The sequence below is a fragment of the Melanotaenia boesemani genome, chromosome 17 (assembly GCF_017639745.1).
Source record: "Melanotaenia boesemani isolate fMelBoe1 chromosome 17, fMelBoe1.pri, whole genome shotgun sequence".
NCBI lineage: Eukaryota > Metazoa > Chordata > Actinopteri > Atheriniformes > Melanotaeniidae > Melanotaenia > Melanotaenia boesemani.
In genome coordinates this window covers 30290369-30317380 of record NC_055698.1, presented here as the reverse complement: position 1 = coordinate 30317380, position 27012 = coordinate 30290369, and the positions used below count along the sequence as shown (strand labels likewise).

Here is a 27012-nt window from a genome sequence, read left to right as displayed (position 1 = left end):
TTAACTTTACGCCTCTGCTGTGATTTCAGCTATTTTTAAAAGAGTTAGAAGCAGCCGAGTGTCTTCTCACTCAGTCTGCAGCATCCCGATGCATCGCAAGGACAACAGCAACTCAGAGTAAAGGCAGGAAGAGGTGTTTCTGCATCAGGAGAGAGACCTTGCCTCGTGAGACAGTACTTGTGATGATCATCCTAAAAATAGTTGAATATGTTGGTAGTCACTCTTAAAAAAAGAAACCCAAAACGTTCCTGAAGGATGTGAAAAGTAGCTGATTCGAGCAGGAGAAAATGTATGTGTGGCGGGAGAGCATGTGAATTGTGTGCTTTCTTGAAATGCTTTTTAAAAGAGTCCACGGAGTTGACCACACGAAGGGACAGGGGCAAGTCATTCCAGAGTCTGGGGGCTACAGCTTGAAAAGCCAAGACCTCCGGGTTTTAAAACAGGTCTATGGGACGTTCAGGAGGCTCTGGCCTGAAGACCGAAGGGTGCGCCCTGAAGAGTAGGGACATAGCAAGTCTGCAATACACTCGGGGGCTGGACCATGTAATGCCTGGAAAGTCAAAACTAAAATTTTAAAGTCCAAACGAAATTTCACTGGAAGCCAATAAAGTGTTGATAAAATAGGGGTGATGTGGGCTGTTCTGGGCGTACCTGCCAACAGTCTGATGGCAGAGTTCTGTCTGTTGAAAGTCGTCTTATTGAAACAAGTGAAAACAGAATTACAATAATCAATATGAGATGAGATTAAAGCATAAATGATCATTTCAAACTCTGATTTTGACAACATTCTCCTAACTTTAGAGATTGATATCACACGATAAAACAAATTATGGTCAGCTGTCAGGAATGACCATCCAAGGCCAAAACTTGATCAACCCTAAGGTTCCTGAGGCTGATTTTCACAGACGAGACCAGAGCACCAAGATGGTTTTTGATCAGGGGGATCTTTTTATCAGGAGGAATCATCAGTTTCTGTTTTGAATTTATCTAAAGGTAATCCTGAATTCCAGGAGCACAGATAAAAAGTGAAACTCTGAGTCATTGAGAGAACTTACAACTGAATGTCACTGGTGTAAAAGTGATAGGACACATTTTTAAACCACAAATCAGCAGACCAAGAGGCATAAGGTACAACGAAAACAAAACAGGACCAAGAACAAAACTCCACAAAACACATCAGACATTACATTGTCGACAACAACATTATAAGTTCTTTCTTTTATATATGAGGAAAACCACTGGAGGACAGATCCAGAAAACCCCATCTCTGATGTATGTCCATTTATCAGTATGTAGTGATCAACGGTATCGACAGCAGATGTTAAACCCAGTAAAACCAAAACTGTGTCTGCAGCCATCATCACATTACTGGAAACTTTCTCCAGAGCAGATTCAGTTGAGAATTTTCTGAAAACCTGAAAATGATCATAGAAATAGTGCTGCTCCAAAAAGGACGTCAGCTGGCCCGCCACTACCTTCTCCAAATTTTGGATAATTTTGCTACACTTTCTGTAGGAAAAAAAGATTTGTGACGATGACGAAAAGTGGTGTGTAAAAGAGTTCAGCCCAATTATGGCTGTGTTGATCTTCTCACCTTGTTTCCTGTCACAGGGCCATTCTGCACAGGAAGAGGCGGAGTCACCAGGGAAATGGAAGGGTGAGGAGGTGTAGACCCTGTTCTCACTGTTGCCCTGGAAACCAACATCTTGCTCTGCAAGACTGGCGACTGGGTTTGGACTAATGAGTGAGAAGGAAAAAAAAAAAAGAGAGATGATGGGCAGATGTGGGCAGACGTGAGGAACAGATAAGTGAAGTTAGAAGAAGAGGTGGAGACAGAAAAGTAGCAACGGTGGGCGGAGCCACGACGACTCAGGTGTCTCTCCTGTCAATCATTTATCTCCAGTTTCTGTAAGCCAATCAAATCTATTTCAGCAGAGAACTACAGCAAGAAGAACAAAGGTTGTTTAACCCTTAAAACTCCCCTTAAAAGTCTTTTACGCTAGTACCATCCTCACAAAATGAACTCCAACTCAGCTGGTTTTTGTGTCAAAAATGTCTTAGAGGAGACTTATTTTTCTTCTTTTCAGACGCACATAGAACTTCCTGCTCACTTGTTGACCTTTGGCTTCTCTAGATTAGACATTACCATCAATTTAAGCTCTCTGATTGGTCGACGTTTTGACAGGAAGTGGCTTCATCATAATTTCCAGGTCTAAATAGAGGTCTCTTAGCAACATAGTAGTGATAACGATCTGTTTTTATGATGAAAATGTGATAAATAATGGTGTTATCTTGGATCTCTCATTGGATTTACCGTACATACTGAATAAACACTACATTCACGGCTGGAATGTAAACCTCCTGGATGGGATATAAATGCCTGGAAAACCTCCGTAGATCACCTAAAGGGTAAGCTATCCATCACAATTTACCCCACAGAGCTATAAAGTACCGTTCCTAAGACATTGACGACAGTTTAAGTGGAGTTTTAAGGGTTAAACTGATGAGAGTTGAAACTGTTTTGATTCTTTTGGTCAGCCAATCGTCACTCTCTATCTCACCTCTAGTCCCGGGGCTGACTCTGATTCCCGCCCCAGCCTGCACGCCATTAGCCAGGGCGGCATTGGCGGGCAGGGAGAAGATGTGCTGGTGAGTGAGCTGAGGGGAGGATGGGCTCTCGGCGGGCAGGACGTACTGGACCTGCGCTAGCGGCTTGGGGCAGGCGGGAGGAGTGAGGGAGGAGGTGGCAGCAGTGGGGTGGAGCTGGGGCTGGAGGATGGGTGGGTAAGTTTGGGTGTGTGGGGTGATGAGCTGCAGTGGTTGGGCAGCGGGGAAAGACCCTCCCAGAACTAGGCTAGTGACCAGGCTGCTGCCGCCCATGGGGGTTACACTGACTGGACCGGGAGAGGAGGATGATGATGGGTACCCACCACCTGCTGCGATCGGCAGCTGCTGAGCTCCACCTCCTCCGATCAGAAGAGTGGCTTTCTTGTCCTGCGGGAGGGAGCTGAGGGTGATGGCTCCTTCTACCGGCTTGCTGGCGATGGGAATGGGGGTGCTGGCGACGGGGCGGACCACATTTGTCACCATAGTGGGAGCCATGCGGACGCCACCGTGGACCTGGGAGAAACTCTGGTGAGCCAAAGCGAGGGGAGGCTGGACGATGGACTCGGACAGAGGAGAGACACTCTGCTCGCCTCCCCCACTTTCTCCCCCTCCACCTGCTGCTGCTGCTGATCCCTCCTCTCTTTTGGTCCCTCCCTCGCTCCCCTCCTCGCCTCTGTCCACGCCTCTCTTTCGCTTCCTCTCAGCCCCATCTTCAGCGCTTCCTCCTTCTCCTCCCTCCTGCCCTTTTGCTGAGGTGGAGTCGGAGTGATGGGTGAAGGGAGAGGAGGGAGAAACCGGCTGGAAGCCATGCTGAAGGTAAGAGAGAAGAACAAAGATCAAAACAGGAAAGTTGTGAAAATTTTTCACCTAAAAGTAAAATATTTTATGGGATTGAAGGAAAAAAAAAAACTTAAAAATCCTTTCCTGTTAGAGGAATGAAACACTTCTAACCTGTCCATCTGGTTCATCTTCATCACTGTCTGTAACTCTCTCTTTACACTTGAGGTCAATGGAGCCCTCTGGACATGAATCCTCTGAGGTTGAGGAGAAAAAGATTTCAGTTTTAATTACAACAATCAACCAAACAACTCTGCTGTTCATCATTTAGAGAAGCTGCCTGCAAACAGCCGGGATCGTCGTCATCATGGACAATCAGCTACTCAGTATCGGACTCATGGACACCAACCAACTCTGCCATTTGCACTGCAATATTTGCACTATGTGGTCCACTCCACACTCACACACTAGTTTAGTTATACCGTCTTTATTGCATGCCCTTATTTATTTATTTATTTCCTAGTCTATGTTCCATGTTGCACCATTGCACCAAGAATAATTCCTAGTCTGTGAAACCTTCACTGACAACGGCAATAAAACTGATTCTGACTCTGATCAGAGCGTAAATCATGTGTAAAGTTAAGTGCTGGAACACAGTCTTATGAGACTTCTGCTTTTGTTTTTAGGTAACGGGCTGGCACAATCCTGTGCTTTTACAGAGAAACGCTGATCATTATGGAAACCGAAACTAGAACTCATTGTGAAACAGCCTCTGTAACCGCAGCTCGCTCATCAAACTCACCCATAACATCATCGTCGCCCTCTTCTTCACAGATGACCATGCGCTCTTCATCGCTGGTCACGTCCTCGTTGGCTCCGCCTTGGCACAGGGACTGAGGCGGCGGCCGGTTGCGAAGCAAACCTGCTCCATCCTCCTGATAAGAGGGACATAAATGACAGAAATTGTAGACATTTTTCAAAATATCCCAGCATCTGGTGCTAACTTAATATAATCTAAACCTGTGTGTGTGTGTGTGTGTTTCTGCACACAATCTTTAATCCTTCTGTTTTTTAATTTTGAAAAGCACTTTGTGCTGCATGTATTAGTATGGAAAGTTAAATAAAGCTGTGGTTGACTAAAAAGCCCACTGACTAATGGCAGTGGCTCAGGTGGTAGAGCAGGTCGTCCAATGACTGGAAGGTTGGTGGTTCGAATCCCACTCCCCCACTCATCTGTGGTTGTGTCCTTGGGCAAGGCACTTTGCCTCCAGTGTTGGCATCTCTGGTATATTGGCTGCCATGTTTCCATCAGCCACACATGTAGCTTACCATCACCAAGTATGAGTGAGGAGTGGATGAATAATGGACCCAATGTAAGAGCTTTGAGTAAAGCACAAAATAAATCTACTCCAACAAGTCTGAATTATGGTAAAAAGATGAATAAAAAAACAAAAGTCCCTCTAATATCTTCATACTTTAATTTAAAGTGTCAGACTTTTTAAAAATCTTTTAAAGTACTGCAATAATTCAAGCAGAATAAAGACTCCTAATAAAAGAGATGAACTGGTGTTTTTTAACAGATTACTTAGAAAAGAAACAGGTTTAAATCTTTAGGCTTTATGTTACTGGCAGCCTGTCACAGAAACACATAATTCGTTCCCATTTCTTTAGTTTAATCTATAAAAAATAAATCAAATAAATAAATACTATTAAAATAATGTTTTGAAAATAAATAAATTTGCCAAAATGATATAAAACATAGAAATTCTATGATTAGAAATTATATAAATGTATTTTTTATTCATTAAAAATAAAAGATTTTCTCTCTCTCTATATATATCTATCTATCTATCTATATATCTATCTATCTATCTATCTATCTATCTATCTATCTATCTATCTATCTATCTATCTATCTATCTATCTAAAATCTAATCCCTTTGTTCATCTCATGTGGCAAAAATTAAATCAGATCTTTTTTAATTTTATTTCTTTATTTCTTATTGATTTAATCAGTTTATTTCTTTTCATATATTTACTTTTGTTTATGTATTTTTTTATAATATCAATTTATTGATTATTGTTCTTAATTAACTGCTTTCGATTTATTTAAAATGAATTTTATATGATTGTATATATGCTAAACTGTAGCCGAGCATCGATAAGTCATGTGAGAGTTGGGTCACTGTTGTCACCGTAAAAGGACAAAATCAATCTCTGAGCTTATGAATCGATATCCACATCCTCCACAAATAAATCCAATTTAATAATCACATTTTTTAACCTGCTATACTGAAGACTTTTTAAAGGTAAATTTATAACTAATATTCATGTTCAAAATTGTACGAACTAAACAGTTTACAGTGAAACCTCTGAAAAGAGAGCTTCCACCCCCCAACTAAAACTCCAAAACTTTCATTGTTTTGGTTTTTCTTCTTTGTTTGAGTTGCAGTAAGCTGTAAGCGTGTCCGTTTGATTTGCTTCTGCAGTATAAAGGACACACAAATGCCACCTTTGAATGCACACACATGCTAACACACTCACAGGCACTGCAGGCATTTTCACTTTTACTCCTGAATGAATTTTGCTGTAAGAAACTAGTTATCCAAAACTTGAATAAAACTCAGAGATGAAAACGTTCTTCAGGGTCTTAAAATTATCTTCAAAGCATGTTCACACTTTGTTGTTGTTGTGTTTGGAGCTAACACTGATGAGTAAGTGATCATGTGGTTGTAGTTTTTCCTCTGGAAGGGTTTTTTCTTCACAGTCTCAAATCTCCTGAGTGTGTTTTCTGCCTTGCAGACACAGATTAACAACCTCATACCTTCTCTAGGTCTCTCTCCCTCTTTTCCAGGGTGTGCACAGCGCTTTGGGAAAACGCTCGGGGACGGGGATGCGGCCCTCCAACTGGCCCACCTCGGCGCTCCAATCCCCCCAGCCAACCTGAGCCTCCTCCCTTCCCTTCCAGCACCTGGGGCTCCGACAGGGCATCTGCAGACGAAAGAAGAAAGACTCATCGTGGAGCAGATCAATAAAACTTCAGATCAATAAAGTCCTTTCTGATGTTGAAAAGCACGGGGGTGTTTGGCTTCTCTTTTTTCTTAATCTCAGTTCAAACAAAAAAGCTAAATTAATTTATGTTTTTGTGCAACAGCTTTTAAGTTGTTGCCAATCATCACACACACCTATGCTCTCTGACATGCTCCTCTCTCGAGGCTCCTTTGGAGTCCCGCGGCCTTCAGATAGAGACTTTCTGCGGTCCTTGTTGCACCACTTCCAGTCTGGGTGGGCTCTGAAATGGGCCTCTTTTACCTGGAGGAGGAGGAGGAGGAAGAGGAGCAGAGGCTTGGTTTGAGTTTCTGTAAAACAGCCATGGTGGCTCTCTGCTCAGGAAAGCTGCAAAAAGGATCAGTGACTCTGGCAGGGCAAGAGTTACAGCTGTGATAACCTTAATACCTGAATTTCTTTACAATGACATAAAAACTAAATTAATTCTGTAAAAACAAAGAAAAAAAAGAAAAAAACTGCAATAAAATAAAATATAAAACAATTATATGAAAACAAAACAAGTACAGTTAAAACAAAAAGACTAGAATAAAATGAAGTAAAACACAAAACAATTATATAAATCAAAATTTAATATATAAAAAATACTGTGAAAAATAAGGAAAATAGTACAAACTAAGAAAAAAAAACTAAAAATAAAAAGAAAACATAAAAAACAAAATTAAATAAATAAATAAATAAAAAATTAACACAAAAATAATATTCAATAATTAATAACAATGAACAAATATAAATAAATAATAAATACATTATATACAAATAAATATATAGATTATAGTGAACAAAATTAAATAAATGAATCAATAAAATAAAAATAAATAATATTTAAAAAAGACCACAAACTGTCTGTTGTAAATTAGCGACAACAGGTGTGAAGGGGTTAAAGCTGATTCAGGCGGCTGATTGGAGGAAAGGGTTTCCATGCCCACCTGAAAGGCCAGATCGTGGTACTGCTGCTTCTCATTGGGTCCCAGAGCGTACCACCACTCCCCCAGGATCTTACTGACTGTCCGGTTGTCCTGGTTGGGATGTCGCTGGTGCACCAGGGCCCGGTGGCGTTTACTGAAGATCATGAAGGCGTTCATGGGACGGCGTATGTGGTCCTTTTCCCTCTGCTTGCAGATTGGGAGTAAACATTAGGGGACAGCAGCGTGGCGAGCATTCAGCTGCCTCGTGTTTGTTCTGTCTACGGACTGTCTGCACTGTGGACTGACCTTCCTGTCTCCGTCCTTGGGCAGGGCGCTGAGGGACTGTGTGCGTCTCTTGATGGGTCCGGTGGAAGGCGACGGGTCGTTGGCTATGCCAGGGGAAAACCTGCATCACACACAAAGGAAAGTGAAAGTTTAGCTGGGATGGATGATCGAGGGAGATTCAGCAGTCTGAGGGACTTTCAGGACGTTTTCAAGAGGAAGGAATTTACCCAGAATGTCCCCAGATTTTACAGCCATGTGCAGTAGTTACTGTGGCACATTTGTCCTCTCATAAACACAGTTAATTAATTATTTTAAATTATGCTTATTTCTCTCAATTTAAGACAAATGTGTCTAACCTGTGGCCTGGGGACCGAAACCAGCCCACCAGAGGACCCAATCTGGCCAGCAGGAAAAAGTATGGTGACTGTGAAAATGACACAGAAGACGAGTAACGGTTGTTCCTCATTTTTCCACATGAGCTTTCGTTCTTGCGTTTAAAAATAACACATTTCCAGGTCGGGGGAGAACTTTTATATCTGTCTTACTTAATAGATCTGACTTCAGTTTGTAACACGAGGTGAATCAGTTCGGGTGGGATTACTACACACGTGTGGAAATTTGCAGGCTTAACATGTAGAATAAATATGTAAATACATAAAAATAAATTAAAGAGGAAGCAAAATAAGTAAACATAAATTATAAAATAAAAATTAAACCTAAATATATAATAAAATATACACTATAGTTTAAAGAAATTTTGTTTATTTATTTTTATTTTATATATTCTAAAGTGTTTTTGACTATGGATTTATGTGTTTAGATGTCATTGCAGTGCTTTTGTTTTATTAATAAGTTTCCCTTCTTCTAACTCATCTTAATTGAAGTCCTCTTCCTTTGCTATCTGAATTCTTTGCTCTTGAAGTGTCTTTAAAGACTAACAGCTCTAGTTTTTGTGAATTTATCAGGCTGAAAAAGGCCAACAGACACACTGCGGATAAATCTTTACGTCCATGCTAGATTTTTCAAACCTTTTTTCAAGGGAACAGAAGGACCTAAAGGGGGGTAAGCATCAAGATTATCGGGTTGATTTTGTCCTGATTTTCTCCTCCCTGACCGAGGATGGCAAAAGCCTGATTATCTTAAGTCTTATAAGACTATCCTATGATCTGATCTGAGATCTTTGTTCATCATCAGATTAAAAACATCACTGGTGGTAAATATGTCACTCCATCTTGCATGTTGGGGGTCATAGTTAAAAAAAACTTGGGAACCAGGTTGTGCTGAAACTATCAGTAAAAACTTGTACATAAACTTTAAGGATGTTGTTTTTGGAATGAGCTTTAGAAAAAAAGTCAAGCTTTGCAAGAGATTATAGTTAACTTCAAAATTTCTCGGCAATGTCAGGATATTTTTTTATTTTTATTTTTATTAGAGTCTAAGTTTCAAGTTTGTCATTTGGAGTTCTGTCTTGTTTTATTTTGTAGTTTATTTTGTAGTTTCTCCCTTTGTGTATCCTGTTTACTTCCCGTGTTTTGGGGCTCAAAGTTATGTTAGCCAGCACTGCTGCCTTCAGAATGAGTGTTTTTTGCTTTCCTGATACAATGATGTAGAATTCACCGAAACAAAACCTGTCCAGTGAGACTTGTATATGATTTTTGAGTGTACTGCACAGCCCAGATATCACATTACTGTCACCAAGAACAGTGTTCATCCTTTTGTGTTCCTTCACTTTTCTTCTATTTTCTTTCATTTATTAAGCTGGTACAGCTTAATTCAGGCATAGCTGCCACCAAGCATGCAAACTATTTTTATTATCTGAATCAATTCCTCAGAAGCAGCTCTTAAAACTATTAAATTCCTTCAATTTAATAACGTATTTCCAGGAAGGAGCAACCAAACACAAGAAAATAGAGGGAAAAAAACTTAAATTGAGTTGCTGTTACATCAGATATAAATGAATGACAATAAAGACGTATAAAAGTATAAAAATAAAAAAGTAAAAAAGTAAAAAAGAAGTCGTTTTAGGGGTTAGGAAATGAGGATGAACGTATGGGATTAACCAGCTGCTACCAGACGTCCTGCTGGTGGGACCTGAAAAATATGTATTTTTACTGAGTCTTCCTTCCAAGTACCCACATATTATACAACACTGGAAAGCTAAGATTCTTGATGTGAATGCGTATACCATTCCAGGCTACAATCATAACTTCAGTAACTTCAGTAAGCCTTCATTTCAGACCAGTTAAAATGGAAATTATCTTTGAAGCCACACTGTACTCCAGTAGCAGATGATAATGCCACCGAATGGTGCTGAATGTATCAAGAGTGGACAGTATTACCCCTCCTGGGATGCTTTAAAGACGCACTACAGAACTTTTGCACTTTTCCCAGTGACAAGCCGTCTATTGTCTGTTAATTCAGCATCCAACTTGCATCCTACCTGTACCGTGAGCTCTCCAGCCAGTAACAGACAGGCTTGACTCTTGTTCAGTTCCTTTCTTCCTCTGATAATGTCTTCTTGTCTTTCTTTACTGAATCATTGATGGCGTGGGTTCAAAACGGCTGCTGTGTTTATATCCGTTTGCTAGCATGTGAAGCGAAACTTGGCTGCAACGTCGCGCTGCGTCCCGAATAAAAAGCTGTACAGTGCGGTTTCTCAGACCTGGGATGCAACCGGGCAGCAGCAGCTCCAGAAATGTGCAACAGATGGCACTGAGCCATCAAATGAGTAATGGCATTTAAAGAGAACAATAAACCAGCAGAAGGTAATTTGGTCAGTCCGACCAGGTCTAACGTGCTTGGTCTTTATTTCTTTATAGTAGGGATGTGGTCGTACAGGATGGTGTGATTTTCCACCTCCAGGATAAAAGTATCACTGTCCATGGTTTCAGGTACTGGCTCTCACCTGATGGCTTTGTGCAAGCGCTGCCGGTTATGACATAATGTTGATGTTTTAAAGTAAAACGCAAACAAAAGTTTGTCTATTGTTTTCTATTTTTAAAATCAACCAAATCCACTTTGATTTTCATCGACTAACTTCCTGCCTGAACAATCGGCTCTGCTCTAGATTGGCGCACTTTTCAAGCGGTAAGCAGAAAAAAAAGAGCAGCTGCGTATTTTTAGAGAAGTGGCGTGCCATGGCACTTCAGAAAGGCTGCACGGCACGCCTGATGGAAGCACAATCATTGACCAGCGATCAGCTGCGCAGCAGCAAAACAGCCACTTCTGCACAGCTTCGGCGTTCAGGGGAACAGAGGGGTTCGCCTCGGGATGCTGCAAGGCATTGATGACTCCAGCAATGTGCATTAAGTCAGTGTGCCATCAAAATCAGTCTGAAGCACAGAGCTTTTAAAGTTGCAAACTTGTAGATTGTTGCTTTAAGACTGACTCTTGGAAGTGCCTTTGAATAAAGACAGACAGCTTTCAGCCACACTGCCACGTTGTGGTACCAGGAATTCCACCAAATTAGACAAACATCATCCAACTGGCATACAGTTTACAAGGTGTGCTGCACAAGGTGCAACATCTTTATTGGGGATTCCAACACAACACAGCAGACACATGCAAGCAGACAAGCAGGTGATCTCAGTAAAACCCAACGATGTGTAGAGATCAATAACACTGGCTGTCCCTTTAATAAAAAGGGTATTGCAAAGAGATGTGCAGATTTATTGATCTAATATCAACATTGGCTGATATTCTGCTTGCTGACTGCAGGCAGCAAAAAGGATAACATTAACCGATAATGGAGGCTGATATTTATTCAGTGTTTTGGATATTCTGGATGTATTATAAGAACTGAAAAGTTAGTCATGGGTTTAACAAAAAGTCTGGAACTGCATATTTTCTTTACACAAATTACCTTTTTTTGTTAAAAGGTTTTTGGAAACCTCTGAATGAAAGTATTTGTGCTCAAACATGGGGTTATAAAGCAATGGTTCCCCACCTGGGGTGCCTGGGCCCCTAAGGGGGTCCCACAAAGAGTCCAGGGGCTGCCCAGAGGCTTTGACTATTCAGAGCCAGTGAGATTTAAATTAAAACCATGTCCACACAGAGACGAGATGAGGTGTATTTGCTTAAGTTTTTTATTCCTTTGGGTTTCATTCACATGGAACCAGTGTTTTGGGAGCCTGAAAACACTGAGAAATGAGATGATTCAGTGCAAAAAGTAAGGCTACATGTTGATAATTGCCTTAACTTTGGTTTTATAAAAGAAAGGAGCCAGCCAGAATGCATTTTTCATGGTGAGAAGCAGCTAATAAAAGCATAAAACCAAGTATGGTTTCAACCCAGGGGGTGTACAGCTCAGCGGTAGTTGCATGAAGAGGAAAATAAACGGCAAAAACAGATATTATGTTTAACATCGGCCCAGAATTTCACAGTAGTTCATGAACTTCGCATCTGGCTGTGAGAACAAGAACAAGGTGTGTTGCTGAAGATTTTAAACAAACAGGGAGAGGACAAAGCAAAGTATAAATAGACAAACAAAGGCAAGGGCAAAACAGTAACATACACAGTGAAGCAGGCGGTAATTAAGCCTTAAGAAGCAAGAAAAAAACTAAATCGAGAGTCCCAATTACCAGAGCAAACATACCGTGTCAGTTTGGCTGTGGTGAATTCAGATGTGCAACTTGTATGTGTGAATGTCATCATGCAGAGGCGAAGATTCGGTTTGTGTTCAGCAAAAACAGAGAGTGGGTGAGCTCTGAAATAAAGCCTAAAGCTTGCTGAATACATCAACTTTGTTTTTTATGCCACTGGTCACTTCGCGGAGATGCAGGTGTAACCTCCTGTAACATTACAGTATTGCTTAAGCATTCTTTTGCAGCCTCTGAGAGCCCAGTGACCCTGAAACATGCATAACCAAACTACCATCCAGACAGCCTGTCTGAGTCACTCTGAGAGCAACAACCCTGCCAGATGCAGAGACACAGTCTGCAAGGAATGAACAAGCACACCCTGCAGAACTGCTGCCAGACACTGATGCAGCTGGAAAAACGTAAATTTTCTTTTTTTAAATTTCTTTTCATTTCTGCAGGAAAAAGCTGAATTTCACTGCAATTTTTCAATCCTGGAGTTTTACAGCTTCAACTACCATCTAATTACAGTTACTACCTACTTTACACTGAGTCATAGCCAGAGTTGTGGAGAGGAAGCATAATGTATGAGGTGTTTGCTCAGAATGAGTTGACACCGTTTAAATGAAGCACAAGAATATGCATGATGCTTTTGAAAGGGCAAGAAGATTGACGGCACTTCTGTTGTTTCTATTTATTTAAATACAGTTCTTTTAAAAGAATATGAAAACAAAATCTGTAAGAAAAATTATTTATTAAATGGATTATGTTTTTACAGCCTTTAGAATGAATTTGCACCTTCATTTAAGCGTAACTAGTACTAAAAGGCGCATAGAAGAGAAGTACTGTTTAGACAACATCAAAGAAGATAAAAGATGAGGAATCAGTGGTTGTGGGTGTTTTGTAGAAGTTTGAGGGTAAATATTTGAGAAATGGAAAATCATAGTAATTATAAAATGCAAGAGCAGCAAACAGCATGAGAATGAACCTTGTCAAAGAAGAAAACATGACATGTAGCATCGTCTGGGTAGGTGAGGCAGAAAGGAAAAACTAGCGTGGCTTTTTTCCAAATAGAAATCAAAGAAGAACAACAAAGGTTTTTGAATTGACGTCACAGTTGATTGTTTTCTCCTTAATTTAGCCATTGAAAGTGATGCAGTTTGCTAAATACCCGGTGGCCATCATAGGCCACAGTGGTTGTTGTCATTCCCTGGTTAACATTAGATGTCAGTAATGGTTCCATACTGTTCATTTATAACCTGATAAACATCCCTAAAAGTTAAGGAGTTAAAATTAACTGGAAACAACTTAAATAACTAATAAGCTTTATCAGTTACACTGACCCAAATGTAAATGTCAGTTATAAATCACTGCATCCTCATGTAAACAAGACCTACTTTATTGGAACCGGACTCATTGTTTTTAGCTACTTTACACCTGGACTTAAATTTTGTGCTTTTCATGCCATCGATAGACACTGCTGCACATTTTACAAGTCCACTGTGTACTTACGGGTCATCTGTATCGCTCTCTGTCTCGCTGTCTGCCCCGCCCCTGTCTGTAGGAGGATTGTCATTGGTCGGGGGAGGGCATGATGGCGACGCCCTCTCCTGGTCTGGAGGGCCCGTCCGTCCGTCGCTGAGCAGGGCCACACCACAACGAGGCTCTGAAAAAGAAAAGCGCATCTGTTATGGTTTAAAGTTGAAAGTGAGCTCCTACAGGCTAATACCGAACCCCCATCTGGACTTTTAGCTCCATTTTGCTGAAGCAAACTTTCCTTTTTCTTCAAGGAGCTAAAAAATATTCACCTACTCTTCCAAAAGAGCCCTGACCCCACAGCTGAAGGGCTAGATGATCAATACTACTTCATCCTGGAACAAAAAGGGGGCATACTACTGGTGCAAAATGGAGTGGATAGGAAACAAGATTGGGCCACAGACTGTTGCACTGTGAAATTAAAGGTTGCTCCTGGGAATCCTTGAACTGGTAAGTGTGCCAAATTTGTAGGGAATACACAAAACGATCAACATGGCGACAATAGAAGAGGTCATTGTTTGGTTGATTTTAAGATAGTGGCAGAATAAATTACATCAGCAGAATTGTAGATACTGTAGTATGTACGGCCCCTAAAGCAAGCATGACATGTCCGCTGTCCATGCTGTGGCCTTACATTTGACCGAATGCCCAAACACTCATTCATAAATTACAGCTTGCAATATCATACAGCCCACTACGGTGGACACCTATTCAAAAGCTGTTTTCTAGTATGTTCATGGTTGTGGATTTGCAAATAAGCCACTTCGTTGGATATTAGTGAGTCATTGAATACACTGCCACTCACTGAAGATTAAATGAATAAATATATTATAAATATTTAATATATATATTCATATATTGTAATTACCTAAGTGATAAACAGCATACCGTTCTACTTCTATGGAATACTTATAGAAATATGACAACATATTATTTTATAAACATTTTTATAGAATAAAAATAAACTAAGTTAAAATTCAAATGAGAATAAAAATAGAATAGAATAGAATAGAAATACTTTATTAATCCCTTTGGAGAGTCCTCAGGGAAATTTGGGTACCAGCAGCAATACAACACCAACAGTAAAGTAGGATAAGCACAAGATATAATATATACAGGTATAAAGTAAAATAGAGGCAATAAGGTGCAAGAAAAGTATAAATAGAATGCAATAAATAATAATAAGATAAGTTAAATAAAATAATATAAACAAGCACTGCACACAGTAGAGGTGGTACAGATTCCCAGTTCATAAATAAAGCACATCAAAAGCATATGTCTGTACAAGTAACACATAGTCTGTGAAAATAATTGTATTAATAATAATTAATGCATTAACAGGGTAAAAGTAGGTATATTCTCTTTCCCCCAGAATTAAGCAGGAAGTACACTGGGTTGATTAAAATATAGCTGAAAAGACAGAAAATGAATAATAAATTGTTTTGATAAGAACTCCTTAGTGATTTTCAAGCAAAGCGTCTTTATATTATTCTATAATTTTTTTTTGCAAATTTTCAAAGGCAACATGGTAAAGTGATCATTGCATTTTCTCCTTTTTGATATTTGTTAACAAAATGAGCAAAAAAATGATCGAACTGAATTTTATGGAACTTGGTAGATTTGGAGCATGAGCCCATAAAAGATCCCATTACCATTTAGGCTTGAATCATATTTGTTAAAACTGTAAAATAAAGCATAATTACTCATTTTTTGTAATGATTTTCCAACCAAGGAAAGCTTGCAGATGTTAAAGGCACTATAATTATTACTGTAGAAAAAATCCTTTAAATTTCAGTTAAAAAATGAAAATTCAAGCTTTTAAATGACTGCAGACAGACACTAAAATTAATCTTTTGGCTCTGGAGTCAGTAAACTGTGTTATCAACAACATCACTGGAATAATAAAAGTGTGAACACCAACTGTACTGATCTGCAATTTTGGGAAACACAGACTTGGCTGCTCGTTATTTAGGAACACAGCACCACATGCTGTTTTCTGTTATTATGAGAAATGCCTTTATAAAATGGATAGATTTGGAAATTGATCAGCCCTCTGCAACCCTGTGTCATGTCCTGAAAAAAGGTATGAGGTCATGTCACTACCTTTGCCCTGATTGACAAGCTGTTGGCCATCAGCAGGCAGGGCGGCTGCTCCTGGTTGGCTGGGCTCCAGGAAAGGAACGAGCGAATGCCAAGGGAACACTGGCACAGACCGAGGCTCCACGTTGGTCCAAACTGTGGGAAGAGAGGAGAATCAGAGAGAAAAAGTGAAATGTCATCACGTTCATCTGCCTCGGTGTCAGTGGACTGTACACAGGAGGAAGGTCGCTGGCAGCTAGCGCCACTAACTACACTTTCCCAGAAAGTCCCTGAGTCTGAAGACCGTGAATGGAGCTGTGTATTCAGACACCTATTCTGCCCCGTCGTGCAGCACACACACATACCGACCAGCCCTTAGGGTAATGAGGGTAGTGGGGTCATGTGGTGTGTGATGTGATGAGGGAACCTGTTGTTTTATCCACAGAGATTCCAGACTCCAGACTACTGCCTGTCTAGACTGCTGCTGAGCTTTAGATCCCGAACTGAACTGTTCCTGAAGTGGGAACTGTTTCAAGCCAGGGAGGATCATATGGATTACACAACTCTGTGGCATATAAGTGATTTTGCTACAAATCTCTGCTACCACTGCTTTGCCAACATATTTATATATGTTTCCTAAAAAATATCCATAAACTAAAGTTTTCTTTTTAATCACATTTTTACATAAAAATGTTTTCAGATTTTAACAGTTTAAGTAAGCACTCATTTTGGTGTGGTGGTTAGCACAGTTGCCTCTCAGCAAGAAGGTCACTGGTTTGAGTCTAGGCTGGGGGGGAGGGGTTTGACCCGGTACTTTCTGTGTGGGGTTTGCATGTTCTCCCCAGGTAGTCCTGCTTCCTCCCAAAGTCCAAATACATACATGCTAGGTTATGCGTTCTCTCTAAATTGAGATGTGAGTGGTTGTTTGTCTGTGTTGGTCCTGAGAAAGACTGGAAACCTGTCCAGAGTAAACATTTTTAAGTCATAGTAACCTCAGTCAATGTTTCGGTATTAAATGGTTAAGATCCATACTTTACTTTTTACTATATTTTCACATAAGTTCTGTGTAATCATGGTGGATGAATCCTGACTTTAAAGATCTTTCAATCACTTATCATTTTCCAAAAGCTGGTGGCATTCCCATCAGGATCAGTCACACTACTTGTTGATTTATGATGATGAAGCCGTGTGGAAAAATTCCATTGCACAACTACTGGTTACTAACAGATGACCACTAATGTGATGAAACATAAATAATCTTTGGCCATCTCGCTAACATGAGACTAAAAGGACCTCAAAGTGCAAAACATTTAAACATTATTTATCTTTTTATTAAGGCACTTTTCCATTTTTTGTTTTTTTCTGACTTGTTTGTTCAAAAAATGATATGTAAGACCATATGTCTTGGATTTGTCACGTTTCTGAAAACTGAGGGTTCCTCTTTCCTCAGAGGCAGCAGGTCTCCGACAATATACTGCAAAAGTTTTTCCAGCTGCGGCTGGAGGTGAAGACAATGGAGCTGCTGCTACTGGACGCTGTTATGTAGTTTTGGCTGGTAGAGGATCTGCTTTAGGACGCTGTTGCCAACTCTTCAGAGTGTTTTTAGTGATATTTAGTTCATGTACCATGGAAGGTTAGCCGGGTTCAATACGCTGTTTCAGGTTTGCTGTTGACGTTGTTGATATCTGGAGCTTCTTGACACCCGGTGGGCAAACTTTAAACACAAAGGCAAGATTTCTCCCCCCTGGACCATCACTGACCTTTTCAAAAAATTCTTTTAAGTGATCATACGAAGATGCTGTAGTGATCATTGAGGCAGAGGTGGTGCTGCTGCCTTCACTGGATTTTGCCTCTATGTTTCACAGTTTGGTGAAGCAGCGCGGCGTGGCTCTGTGGTGGCTGGTGTTGCCATATTTGGTGTTTTTCACCTATATATTAAAGCCTGTTTACGATGTGTGTTAGTTGGGATTTTGGCAGGAAGGCTCCATGGAAATCTGGCACTCTCTTGAACAAAGTTCAACAGTCAGAACGGCGTTCACAAACGGCAGAATGAGCGCGCTCACATTAACGTTCATCAGGCAGAACTACAGTACATTCAGTTCATGTTTACCCTGAATATGAGCACGTTCATGAGCGATCGCTCAATGAGCATGTTCAGGCACAACACAGAAGGGACCTACCTACCTACCCACCTACCTACAATCCATCCATCCATCCATGATTAAATGCCCTAAGCCTATCCCAGGTAATTCATTCCTATTTTATTTAAATTTTGGAGTGAAATATAACAACCTTCAGGGACCTGAATAAAACATGTTTTAAGTTGGACAGATTTCCAAGGATTTTCTGTTCAGGATACTTGGGGCAGGTCTGGAATGTGGAATCCATGATGCAGCTAATTCTTGATTTAATCTAGCTAGAATTAGCTTGCTAAAGTTATAAATAGGTCTAAACAGCAATGCATTAGGCTTGGACCCAATCAAGCCATCTAACTGTGACTAGCTAGATGTTCTTCCTCCATCAGGGAAATGTATTTTCACTAGATGAATCTGCTACAGAGGAGTAATAAGATCAATAAGAAGTAGATTCCCAGGGCTCCAGACTAACTTTTTTTACAAGGAGCACAGCAGCCCCTAACTTAAATTTTTAGGAGAACAAGCAGAAAATTTAGGGGATGCACACTGAAATCGCCTTGCATAGCAGATATTCACATGTCCTCTCATTTTTACTGTATTAGTGATAAATACTTGAACAATTGTGGCGGTAGGCGTGGTTCTGGCTCAGCTGTGGGAAGGACAGGGAGGCGGGGGAACCGGGAGCAGCAGGTAATGCAGATTGACACAGCTGCAATGCATGTCTAATCCTAAAACTCTTTATCTGCAGTTGTGTGCTGGGGCCTCGGACAGAAGGACGAGGAGCGAGGAGAGACAGATGCCTGTGTTGGTGCATGAATAAAGTGTGTTAAACGTACTGAGTTGTGGTGGTTGCTGTGCCGGGTTACCCCTGACGTAGTGAGATTGCTACAACAATAAATTCAGAAATTACAATGTTTACAATTCACATGTTTTGTGCAGCATTTGACATAACATTAAAAAAAACAACAAAAAAAAGCATCTTACTGGCCGCACTAATACAAAACAAGTAGACATAGAACTTGTCAAACCAAATCAAATCAGATTTGATTTGATTTTCACTTTGTAGTCGAAGCAGAACGGCAACTTTGTCAACATCATCCCCAATAGGGCATGGTATGACTGGTCCATGTCGTTCCTGGTAATAAACAGCTTCAGGCACTGATACTCCGGAATAATGAATTCCTCCAAGACCCGCCTCTTTCCACACATTAGCCAATCACAGTGGTCGTTTGTCCCCGCTCACACGCACATTGCTGTTGTCTTCTTCGTTGGTGTTCATCTCCTTTTCTCGTATTGAAGTTGGTTTGAGTCGGCAAACCAGCAGCTAATTTGCGCATTATTGTGAACTACTGGGCTGAAGAGGGGAGCAGAAGTTTGGTAGCGACAACATACATTCAATTATAACTACTACAAGAAAAAGACCGGTAAATGTGTTGGTCGCCATTGTGTGAGTAGATGAAAAATTCACTCACCCTGATTCATTTTATGAAAGAGCAACAGAAGATTTTCTTTCTTATTTCATTCAACCTTTAATTAACCTGATTAAAATCTCACTGAGATCAAGATGTCTTTTTCAAGGGTGACCTAAATATGCAGCAGCAAACACCATGAAAAAGAAAATACAACTGCAACCAATAATTTAGCAATTTCATGCAGTTTAACAGGTTTTAAAGCACAACAGCTTAATTTCAGTAGTTACATGGTTTATTATGGTGCTAGTAGTCAAATAAAAATACAGGTGCTGGTCAAAAGATTTTCACTATCTGTAAAAGAGGGCAAAGCCTAAAACTAAATGAGCTCCAACTTCCTCAGCTTAGTTTGTAAGGTGTTCCAAGCAGTGCAGCAAAACTAAAACTTGTTTTCCCAGCTCTGTCTAGACTCTGGGAACATTTAAACAATAAACATTTCAAATGCTTAAGGCATAATTGTGATTGGTGGTTTGCAGAAGACAAGACAGACAGGTTGGAAGCAATCCATAAAGAATCTTATACTGTATATCAGCAACAACCAGTGGGTGTATCTATGGAAACTCTAAGAGGGCTACATGGCTTTGGTGGACAAGTCCCAATGATGAGTGACTGCAACCAGTTATAAATCTTAAAGCATTATGATACAGTATTTGGAGGTTGCAGACATTTGGTTGTGGCACCCGAGACAAGGTGCTTGCAAGCTTTGAGGGAGAAGCGGGATTTATTAAGATAGAACCCAAGCTTCATCCTTTGTTTGCTGAACAAATTTATGATACAGACCTAGAAAGAAAACATGTGATCTAGCTAAAAGCATGCACACTTCTATCTGGAGAAGATGCTTAATGGATTGATTTTGTGCAGAGCAAGTGTTGGAGAGCTGAGGATTACCACCAACAGCCATCTATTTTTTCCTTTTGTAGCTTTATAAACTTTTAAATGAGACAACTTGATTTAGCTAATACCTAATGCTAACTTAAAATTTAGCTAGAAAGTGACATACACATTTAATATCTGCAAAGTGCTGTCACTTTTCTTTGTTGTTGATATGACAACATTTTCACAGGATAACAAGTTGTAAGACTAAACAAGGTCATACTCAATCTCATAACAAGAATGCTTTGGGAATCAGTCCAGTCTGTTGCTGAGTGTGCTGTTTATTCACATGACAAGATCTCAGCTTTAGTAAATGAAGTTATAAACAGTTTCACCCCCATCGGTTCTCTGACTGGAGTTCTCCACAACAAGTCTGTACTGGTGGAAATAAAATAGCTGGTTCAGCACTGAAATGTCCATTTCCATTAATAATTTGCTAATAAAGTATTAAATTCTTCTATATATAGCCTGGTGAACCCTTTGCCAGCTGTGGCTCATTTAAAATGGAGATCCAGATTCTGCTCAGCTACACCACAAGGGAAATGCAAATGGCTACAAGGTGTTTGCTGCTGGTTACCCACTTCTCGTGAACTCGATTAAATGCTGATTCTGATGTCACACGCTGATTATTGCTGCAGCGGGACCTTTGCTCCCCTTACTACCCACTGGCACTTTTATATTGCAGTTTGCATGAGGAACTTCAGCTGAGGAAGTGAAGTTTTAGCAGGGCAAGGAGAAAAAAATACTGGATGGAAAAAATAGAAAAAATCACTTCATGCATCATGTTGTCCCTACTTATGTGAGTATGGGTAAGTCAGAGGTCAAATTCAACTACAAAGCAACAGCTCGTAAACTTAAAGGCATTGTTGACTGTTCAAGGACATATCAACAGAGCAGCACAGCTGATAGGGATTTTTACAACAGAGTTTATAGATTTGATAAATGTATAAAAGTATTTTTACATAACATAAACAAACAAACTTGATAGAGATAGCGTCAGGTAACTGTGACAAAGTGCAATATTTACTGAAGGGATCCACAGACTGTAGTGCTTCGACTGATTTGGATTGTTTGGTAGTCCTAGCTGCTGATTTCAGTTCTCTTTTTCAATAAAAATGAAAACTGAAAAAATACAAATATTTCTGAAACGTTTTTAGAATCACACCCTATTAAATAACTTCCTGTTACTCTCAAGATGTGCGTTGTAGTGTTCAACAAACATGCCAACAACTGCGAAACATCTGGAATTGTTAAGTGTCTGTTTGGCTCTTTTTCTACCCATGTCATGTGACGGCTCTGACTACCATCAGCATGAACGGAAACACAACACTCGGCTGTGGTGATGCAGCAGCCAGCGCTGAAAGACTCAACACAAGTTACTCTTTCTTTACAGAGAAGTCTCACCATGAGGCTCTGAAATCAGCAACTCAATAGAATCTCAGTAGGCCTAGAGGTGTAAATCATAAGTTTTACAATAAAATATATAATAATTCTATGTTTACAGATACCACAAATCTGCCACAATACGATTTTTTTATTTGATTCAGGAGCAAGCTATCGATACGATACGATACGATACAATATCATATTCTGCTTGGAGCCCTATAAAGGTTCAGGTTGACACATATGATAAAAAACTATTTGATACAATATGATATGATTTAATCCATTTTATTGTCCTTTTTTTTCTTGGACTCAAAGTGCTGTTACAATAGCTGTCATATGAACAGCAATAATTACATAACACATGAAGTAATCTGTAATCTACATTCAACTGTCCAACCACACAGCAGATTTTATAGATATATTGCATAATAGCCATTTTTGGATTAAAAAAATGAAAATAAAAAATAAAAAAAACATATTACACAATTCATGTGGCAACAAAAGACTTTTTATTTTAAATTATCTGACATTTTTGATGGATTTTTTTTATTTTTTTTATTCGACTTTATTAATTTAGTTGCCCGCCCGGAGACTTGAACCCAGGTTCTCCAGACCCAATATAATAATATAAAGTAAAGTAATATAAAAGCAACTGAAAAAGGGATGCAAGGGTAAAGTGCACGGAAGATATAACTTAGATCAATGTCAAAACACATTTCTTGGAGTAAATTGTTCATCAGTTCGACCCCATCATGTTGGTACCTTCTACCAGGAGGTAAGAACCCAAACTCAGTATGAAGGATATTCAGTGGGTCTGAAAACAATCTGAGTACACAGCCCTCATGATAGAATGGGAGGGAGGTTAACTAAAATATCCAAATCTCATTTCCCTCCTGAGCTCAGTCAGACATTTAAATATAAAACTGAAAATTAATCTTTAATAAAAATGGGCTAAACCACATTCTGTATGTTGAGATTTAAAATGTTCACAACATGTAATATAAAACTGAAAGAAAACATTTCTATTTGTAGCCATTAAAGCAGCATAAACCTCACTCCTACTTAGAGTCTCAAACCAAATATTTTAATAACCTGGTAATAACAACCTGTCTGACTTTATCATAGTTACAAACCACAAATTTGGATATCCATCAAATTATCAGAACAGAGTGAATGGAAACCATTCCACATAATTACTGTATCCATGTTTGATATTTTCATTATTGTTGGCTCATTTATCATTGAACTGATATATCAACGTGGATTGATGAATTGTTGTAGCCCTAATTCTCAGTCCTGCTGCAGGGGCTAACATTGATGACCCAATCAGAAATAATAAATTGGCTTAATCGTCTAAAATCATTAGAACCGTAGTCCAACAAAGTCTGCAGAAGACAATGTGAAGCCATCCCAGACTTTTCTTTGGGAGATGGTGGCAGTTACTGGTAATAATTTCCCTACAACTGGCAATGCAAAAAGACTGGTTTTTAATGGGAGTGAATGTGTTTAAAAACCAATACACTTATTGTCATGAATGACAGTAAGAATGACATAAAAAGACAAAACAGTTGTAGCTTTTTCTGTTTAAGCATAATTTTCTAAACACAATCAGCTGTTTTAATCCTTTTAACATTTGCACTAAGAAAAAAAATATGTTCCTTCGGACAATAATAATGAGAATCTATATTTGTTTAACAAATGGTTGAGATAACATTTAATAATGGGGAAATGGCCAAAACTTGAAACAGTAATAATATAATAAACACAAATTTTTGGTATTAGACAAGCAAACCATTCCACAAATCTTTAATAAAATTTGATCATAGTCACAGAAAAAAAGTTTTTTTAAGGCTTTTAATGGGTTAAAAATGTAAAACAGAGGGAAATTTTGGGTAAAGATGGATTAATTACTTCCAAACTTCTACTTTAGATTAAGTACTTGCTGCCATTCTGAAGGTAAGGCAAGTTTATTTGTATACACATTTCATGAACAAGACCATTTAAAGTGCTTTACATAAAACATTAAAAGCATGACAGCGGGATGCAGAGGAAGCATTAAAAAGCACATTAAAAACAGTTTTTCTAAATCCTGCTGAGTCATCAGTCCTTTAATCCTCTATATGTTCTTTATGTGATAACAGGCTGACTTCAGAACTGTCTTGATATAACAGCTACAGTGCAGGTCTGAGCCCATGACTACTCCCAGATTCATTGCTTTGTTAACTTTGCTGTTTGAAGCAGAGTGTTGACTTTTAATCTTTCTTCCTTGGCTCTAAAAACTTTTTATTTCAGTTTTGTCTTCATTTAACTGAAGGAAGTTCTGGCACATCCAGTCTTTAATTTGATTGTAGTTCATTGGTGTTTGGATTGGACTAAAGTCTCTTGGTGACATGGTTATCCAGAATCGTGTGTATCAGCATAATTATGATCCCATATTGTATTGTTTTTTTTTATCATTTCAGCGTGTGGCAGTATGTAGATGTAGATGAACAGCAGTGGCCCCAAGATGGAGCTTTGGGGAACGCCACAGGTTATTACGGTTAGCTCAGATTTATAGTTACCTATAGACACAAAGTAGTCCCTGTATTTAAATAGAACTCAAGCCAATTAATTCCAGTGCCTGAAAGTCCTACCCAGTTTTTCAGCCTGTCTAGTGGGATGTTCTGGTCGATCCAGCAGTACCAGGACTGAAATGTGCTCGAGTGGATGACATTAAAGACCTTAACTTGAGCAGTTTCAGTGCTGTGGTGTGGTTGAAACCTGACTATTAGAAATCAGAACAGTTATTTAGGGTCAGGAAGTTGTGTAGCTGTTTAAAGACAGTTTCTTCTATAATCTTACTAAGAAAGGGGAGGTTTGATATCGATCTATAGCTTCTCAAGTTTTCTTTTTCAGTAGTGGCTTGAGGACGGCTGTTTTTAGGGTCTGAGGGAAGACACCTGAAAGCAGAGACGTGTTTACAATCTGGAAAATATGTGAGGCCATGCATCCTGAAACATTCTGAAAAACCCTGTTGGCAGACCGTCGAGACAGCAAGTGGTGGTTTTCAAATGGCAAATCATTTCATCCAGGTTTGTAGAACTCATTGGAAAAAAAATGTCTCATAGTGTTCGTGTCTCTGAGTGGACACAGGGACATATGTCCTGCCCCTGGCATGGAAGCACTGACTGACTGGCTGATTTTCTGAATTTAGTCAGTAAAGAAAGAAGCAAATTCATTCCAGGCCCGGTTGGACAGAAGTTCTGGGGTTACCAACCCAGGAGGATTAGTTAGCCTATCAACAGTAACGAACAAGGCTTGAGTATTATTGCTGCTCTTAGCAATAATGTCAGAAAAGAAAGATGGTGTGCATTTCTCAGCTCCAGATTCTAAATCCTCAGTCTTTATCTCACAGTAAACCCACAGCTTTGTTTTCCACCACCTGCGTTCAGCTTTTCCACATTCTGGTTTTTCAGCTCTTACCAGTGTGGCATTTTTCCATGGAGCTCTCTTTTTGGCAGTGATCACTTCTACCTTGTGGGAGCAATGACACAAGTATGCTGTAATTTTGCCACTGAAATGATCCACAAGCTCGTCAGCTGACGGTCAGTAAATGAGGAAATAAACCTTTCCATGGTATTTTCACCAATATCTTTTTTTTTTTTATATATAAAACTTGCTTGGCCATTAACAGCATCTCAAAGAAAGGAAAGGAATGATCAGACAGGGCAACATCCATCTCCACAACCTTGGAAATATTCAGACCTTTAGAGATGACTAATGTCCAGACAGGGTCCTCTGGTCCACATGCTGAGTTAGGCCAAAGTTATCAAGAACACAACACAATTCTGTGGCCACTCTCTCCTCCAGGTTATCAGCATGAATGTTGAAATCACCAACAATAACTACACAGTCAAAGTCAACACACATTATTGACAGCAGCTCAGCAAGGTCATCAAAAAAAGTTGCACAGTATTTAGGTGACCTGTATATGTTAAAGAGCAGCACAGGAGAGGGGGAATGCATCTGGAGAGCCACACACTCAAATGAAGTAAAGTTTTTATAACATATCTGCTGCCTTTGGAGGGAAGAGCAGGCTGAGGCTAATGAGGAATGAACACATAATTTACAGAATATATTGGGTGAATTTAGTTTCTCTGAAGATTTACCAGCCTTTTTCTGTTACCCATTAAAACAGGGATAAAGGAAACTACTCGCATATCATACCCCATCTTATCTTGGGGAGAGCCATGAGTACCCACTTAGTTGCAGCCTGGACCCAGCACATATCAATGTGGCCTCACTGGTGGGGGAGGATGAGGTGGGACTGGAGCATGGAGTCAGTTTGGTCGCAAGAGGTGAAGAACAGCAGGAGGCTGCCAGAGAACAACAATACAGCTAATTTATCAAAGATATCGGTTTTCAATCTGCCTTTTGTTGGTTTCTTTGAAGAACTGAAAGTAATAATTAGTAAAAGGCATCACTGATAAAAGAATACACTTTTTATAATCTGCTTTAAAAACAGAAAACAACCCAACACGGCTGTAAAAATCCACCTTACTAATGACAACTCATTCCTGACACTTAATCTGAGCTCATCTCCTCCTCTTCGTCACAGAGGGCTGCAGATGCACTTAAAGAGAGCAGTAATGAAACTTGTGATGCTAATGCAGCTGTGCTCGAGCTGGGTTATATTTAGGAGCGATCTCAGCCGCGAGGCCCGCGCTGCCTTCTGCTTGTGTTTGCTTCTCCGGCTTTAGCTGTTTTTAAAAATGCATGGCGGAGGAAACGTTATGCTACGGAGGCAGGTGGCCGTCAGCAAGCAGTGCGAGGGACGTGACACGCAGAGGGGGGAAGAAAAAGCACACACCAATAATCAGCTCAAGCCTGAACGCTTTACTGCACTAATTCTGCCAGAGGAAAGTGTGTATCCATGACAACACGCCAGCAATACCATTACTCCTTATTCTGCTGAGAGCAATGAAACACATTCACATCACACTGGAGCTGCCCTTAATGCCCCGACTGAGGTTGTTGACTGTCTGGAACACCCACATGAGTGTGTGTTTGTGTTTTTGTGCGAGTGTGTGGAGGAGGCGTAAGTGTCCTTGTTGCTCTCTGTGCTCGTGCTTGTCTAGACGTGTCAATACTCGCAGCTTTTTAAGTTTCAGTGATACAGTTATCTCCAGCAAACACACACTCACATGTATGCACATAAAAAACGGGGTGACACCTCCCCACCCGAACGCTCGCACACTTTCTGACACTACACACACTGACTCACAAATTACACACAGAAAGGAGCAGCAGGTTTGCGTGGTTGCCTCAGCAACTC

At 39.9% G+C, this 27012-nt stretch overlaps 1 protein-coding gene and 1 long non-coding RNA gene across 4 annotated transcripts in view; one reads left to right on the top strand and one right to left on the bottom strand.

The window, feature by feature from the left end:
- Positions 1-27012, bottom strand: part of cica (capicua transcriptional repressor a) — a 49648-nt gene that overhangs the window by 10752 nt on the left and 11884 nt on the right. Inside the window, exons 4-13 of one of the 3 annotated variants that reach the window (XM_042012639.1) lie at positions 15860-15991; positions 13733-13886; positions 7665-7764; positions 7380-7565; positions 6570-6696; positions 6209-6375; positions 4187-4319; positions 3559-3641; positions 2562-3417; positions 1595-1737 (exon numbers count right to left, since the gene is read on the bottom strand). In XM_042012639.1, coding sequence (XP_041868573.1) covers positions 1595-1737; positions 2562-3417; positions 3559-3641; positions 4187-4319; positions 6209-6375; positions 6570-6696; positions 7380-7565; positions 7665-7764; positions 13733-13886; positions 15860-15991 — 2081 coding nt within the window. The remainder of the gene's footprint in view (positions 1-1594; positions 1738-2561; positions 3418-3558; positions 3642-4186; positions 4320-6208; positions 6376-6569; positions 6697-7379; positions 7566-7664; positions 7765-13732; positions 13887-15859; positions 15992-27012) is intronic. The other 2 variants (XM_042012641.1, XM_042012640.1) reach the window with 2 other exon arrangements.
- Positions 13836-18796, top strand: LOC121657233. The gene is made up of 3 exons (XR_006013536.1): positions 13836-13927; positions 14011-14206; positions 18719-18796. It is a non-coding gene; the product is annotated as an uncharacterized LOC121657233 (long non-coding RNA).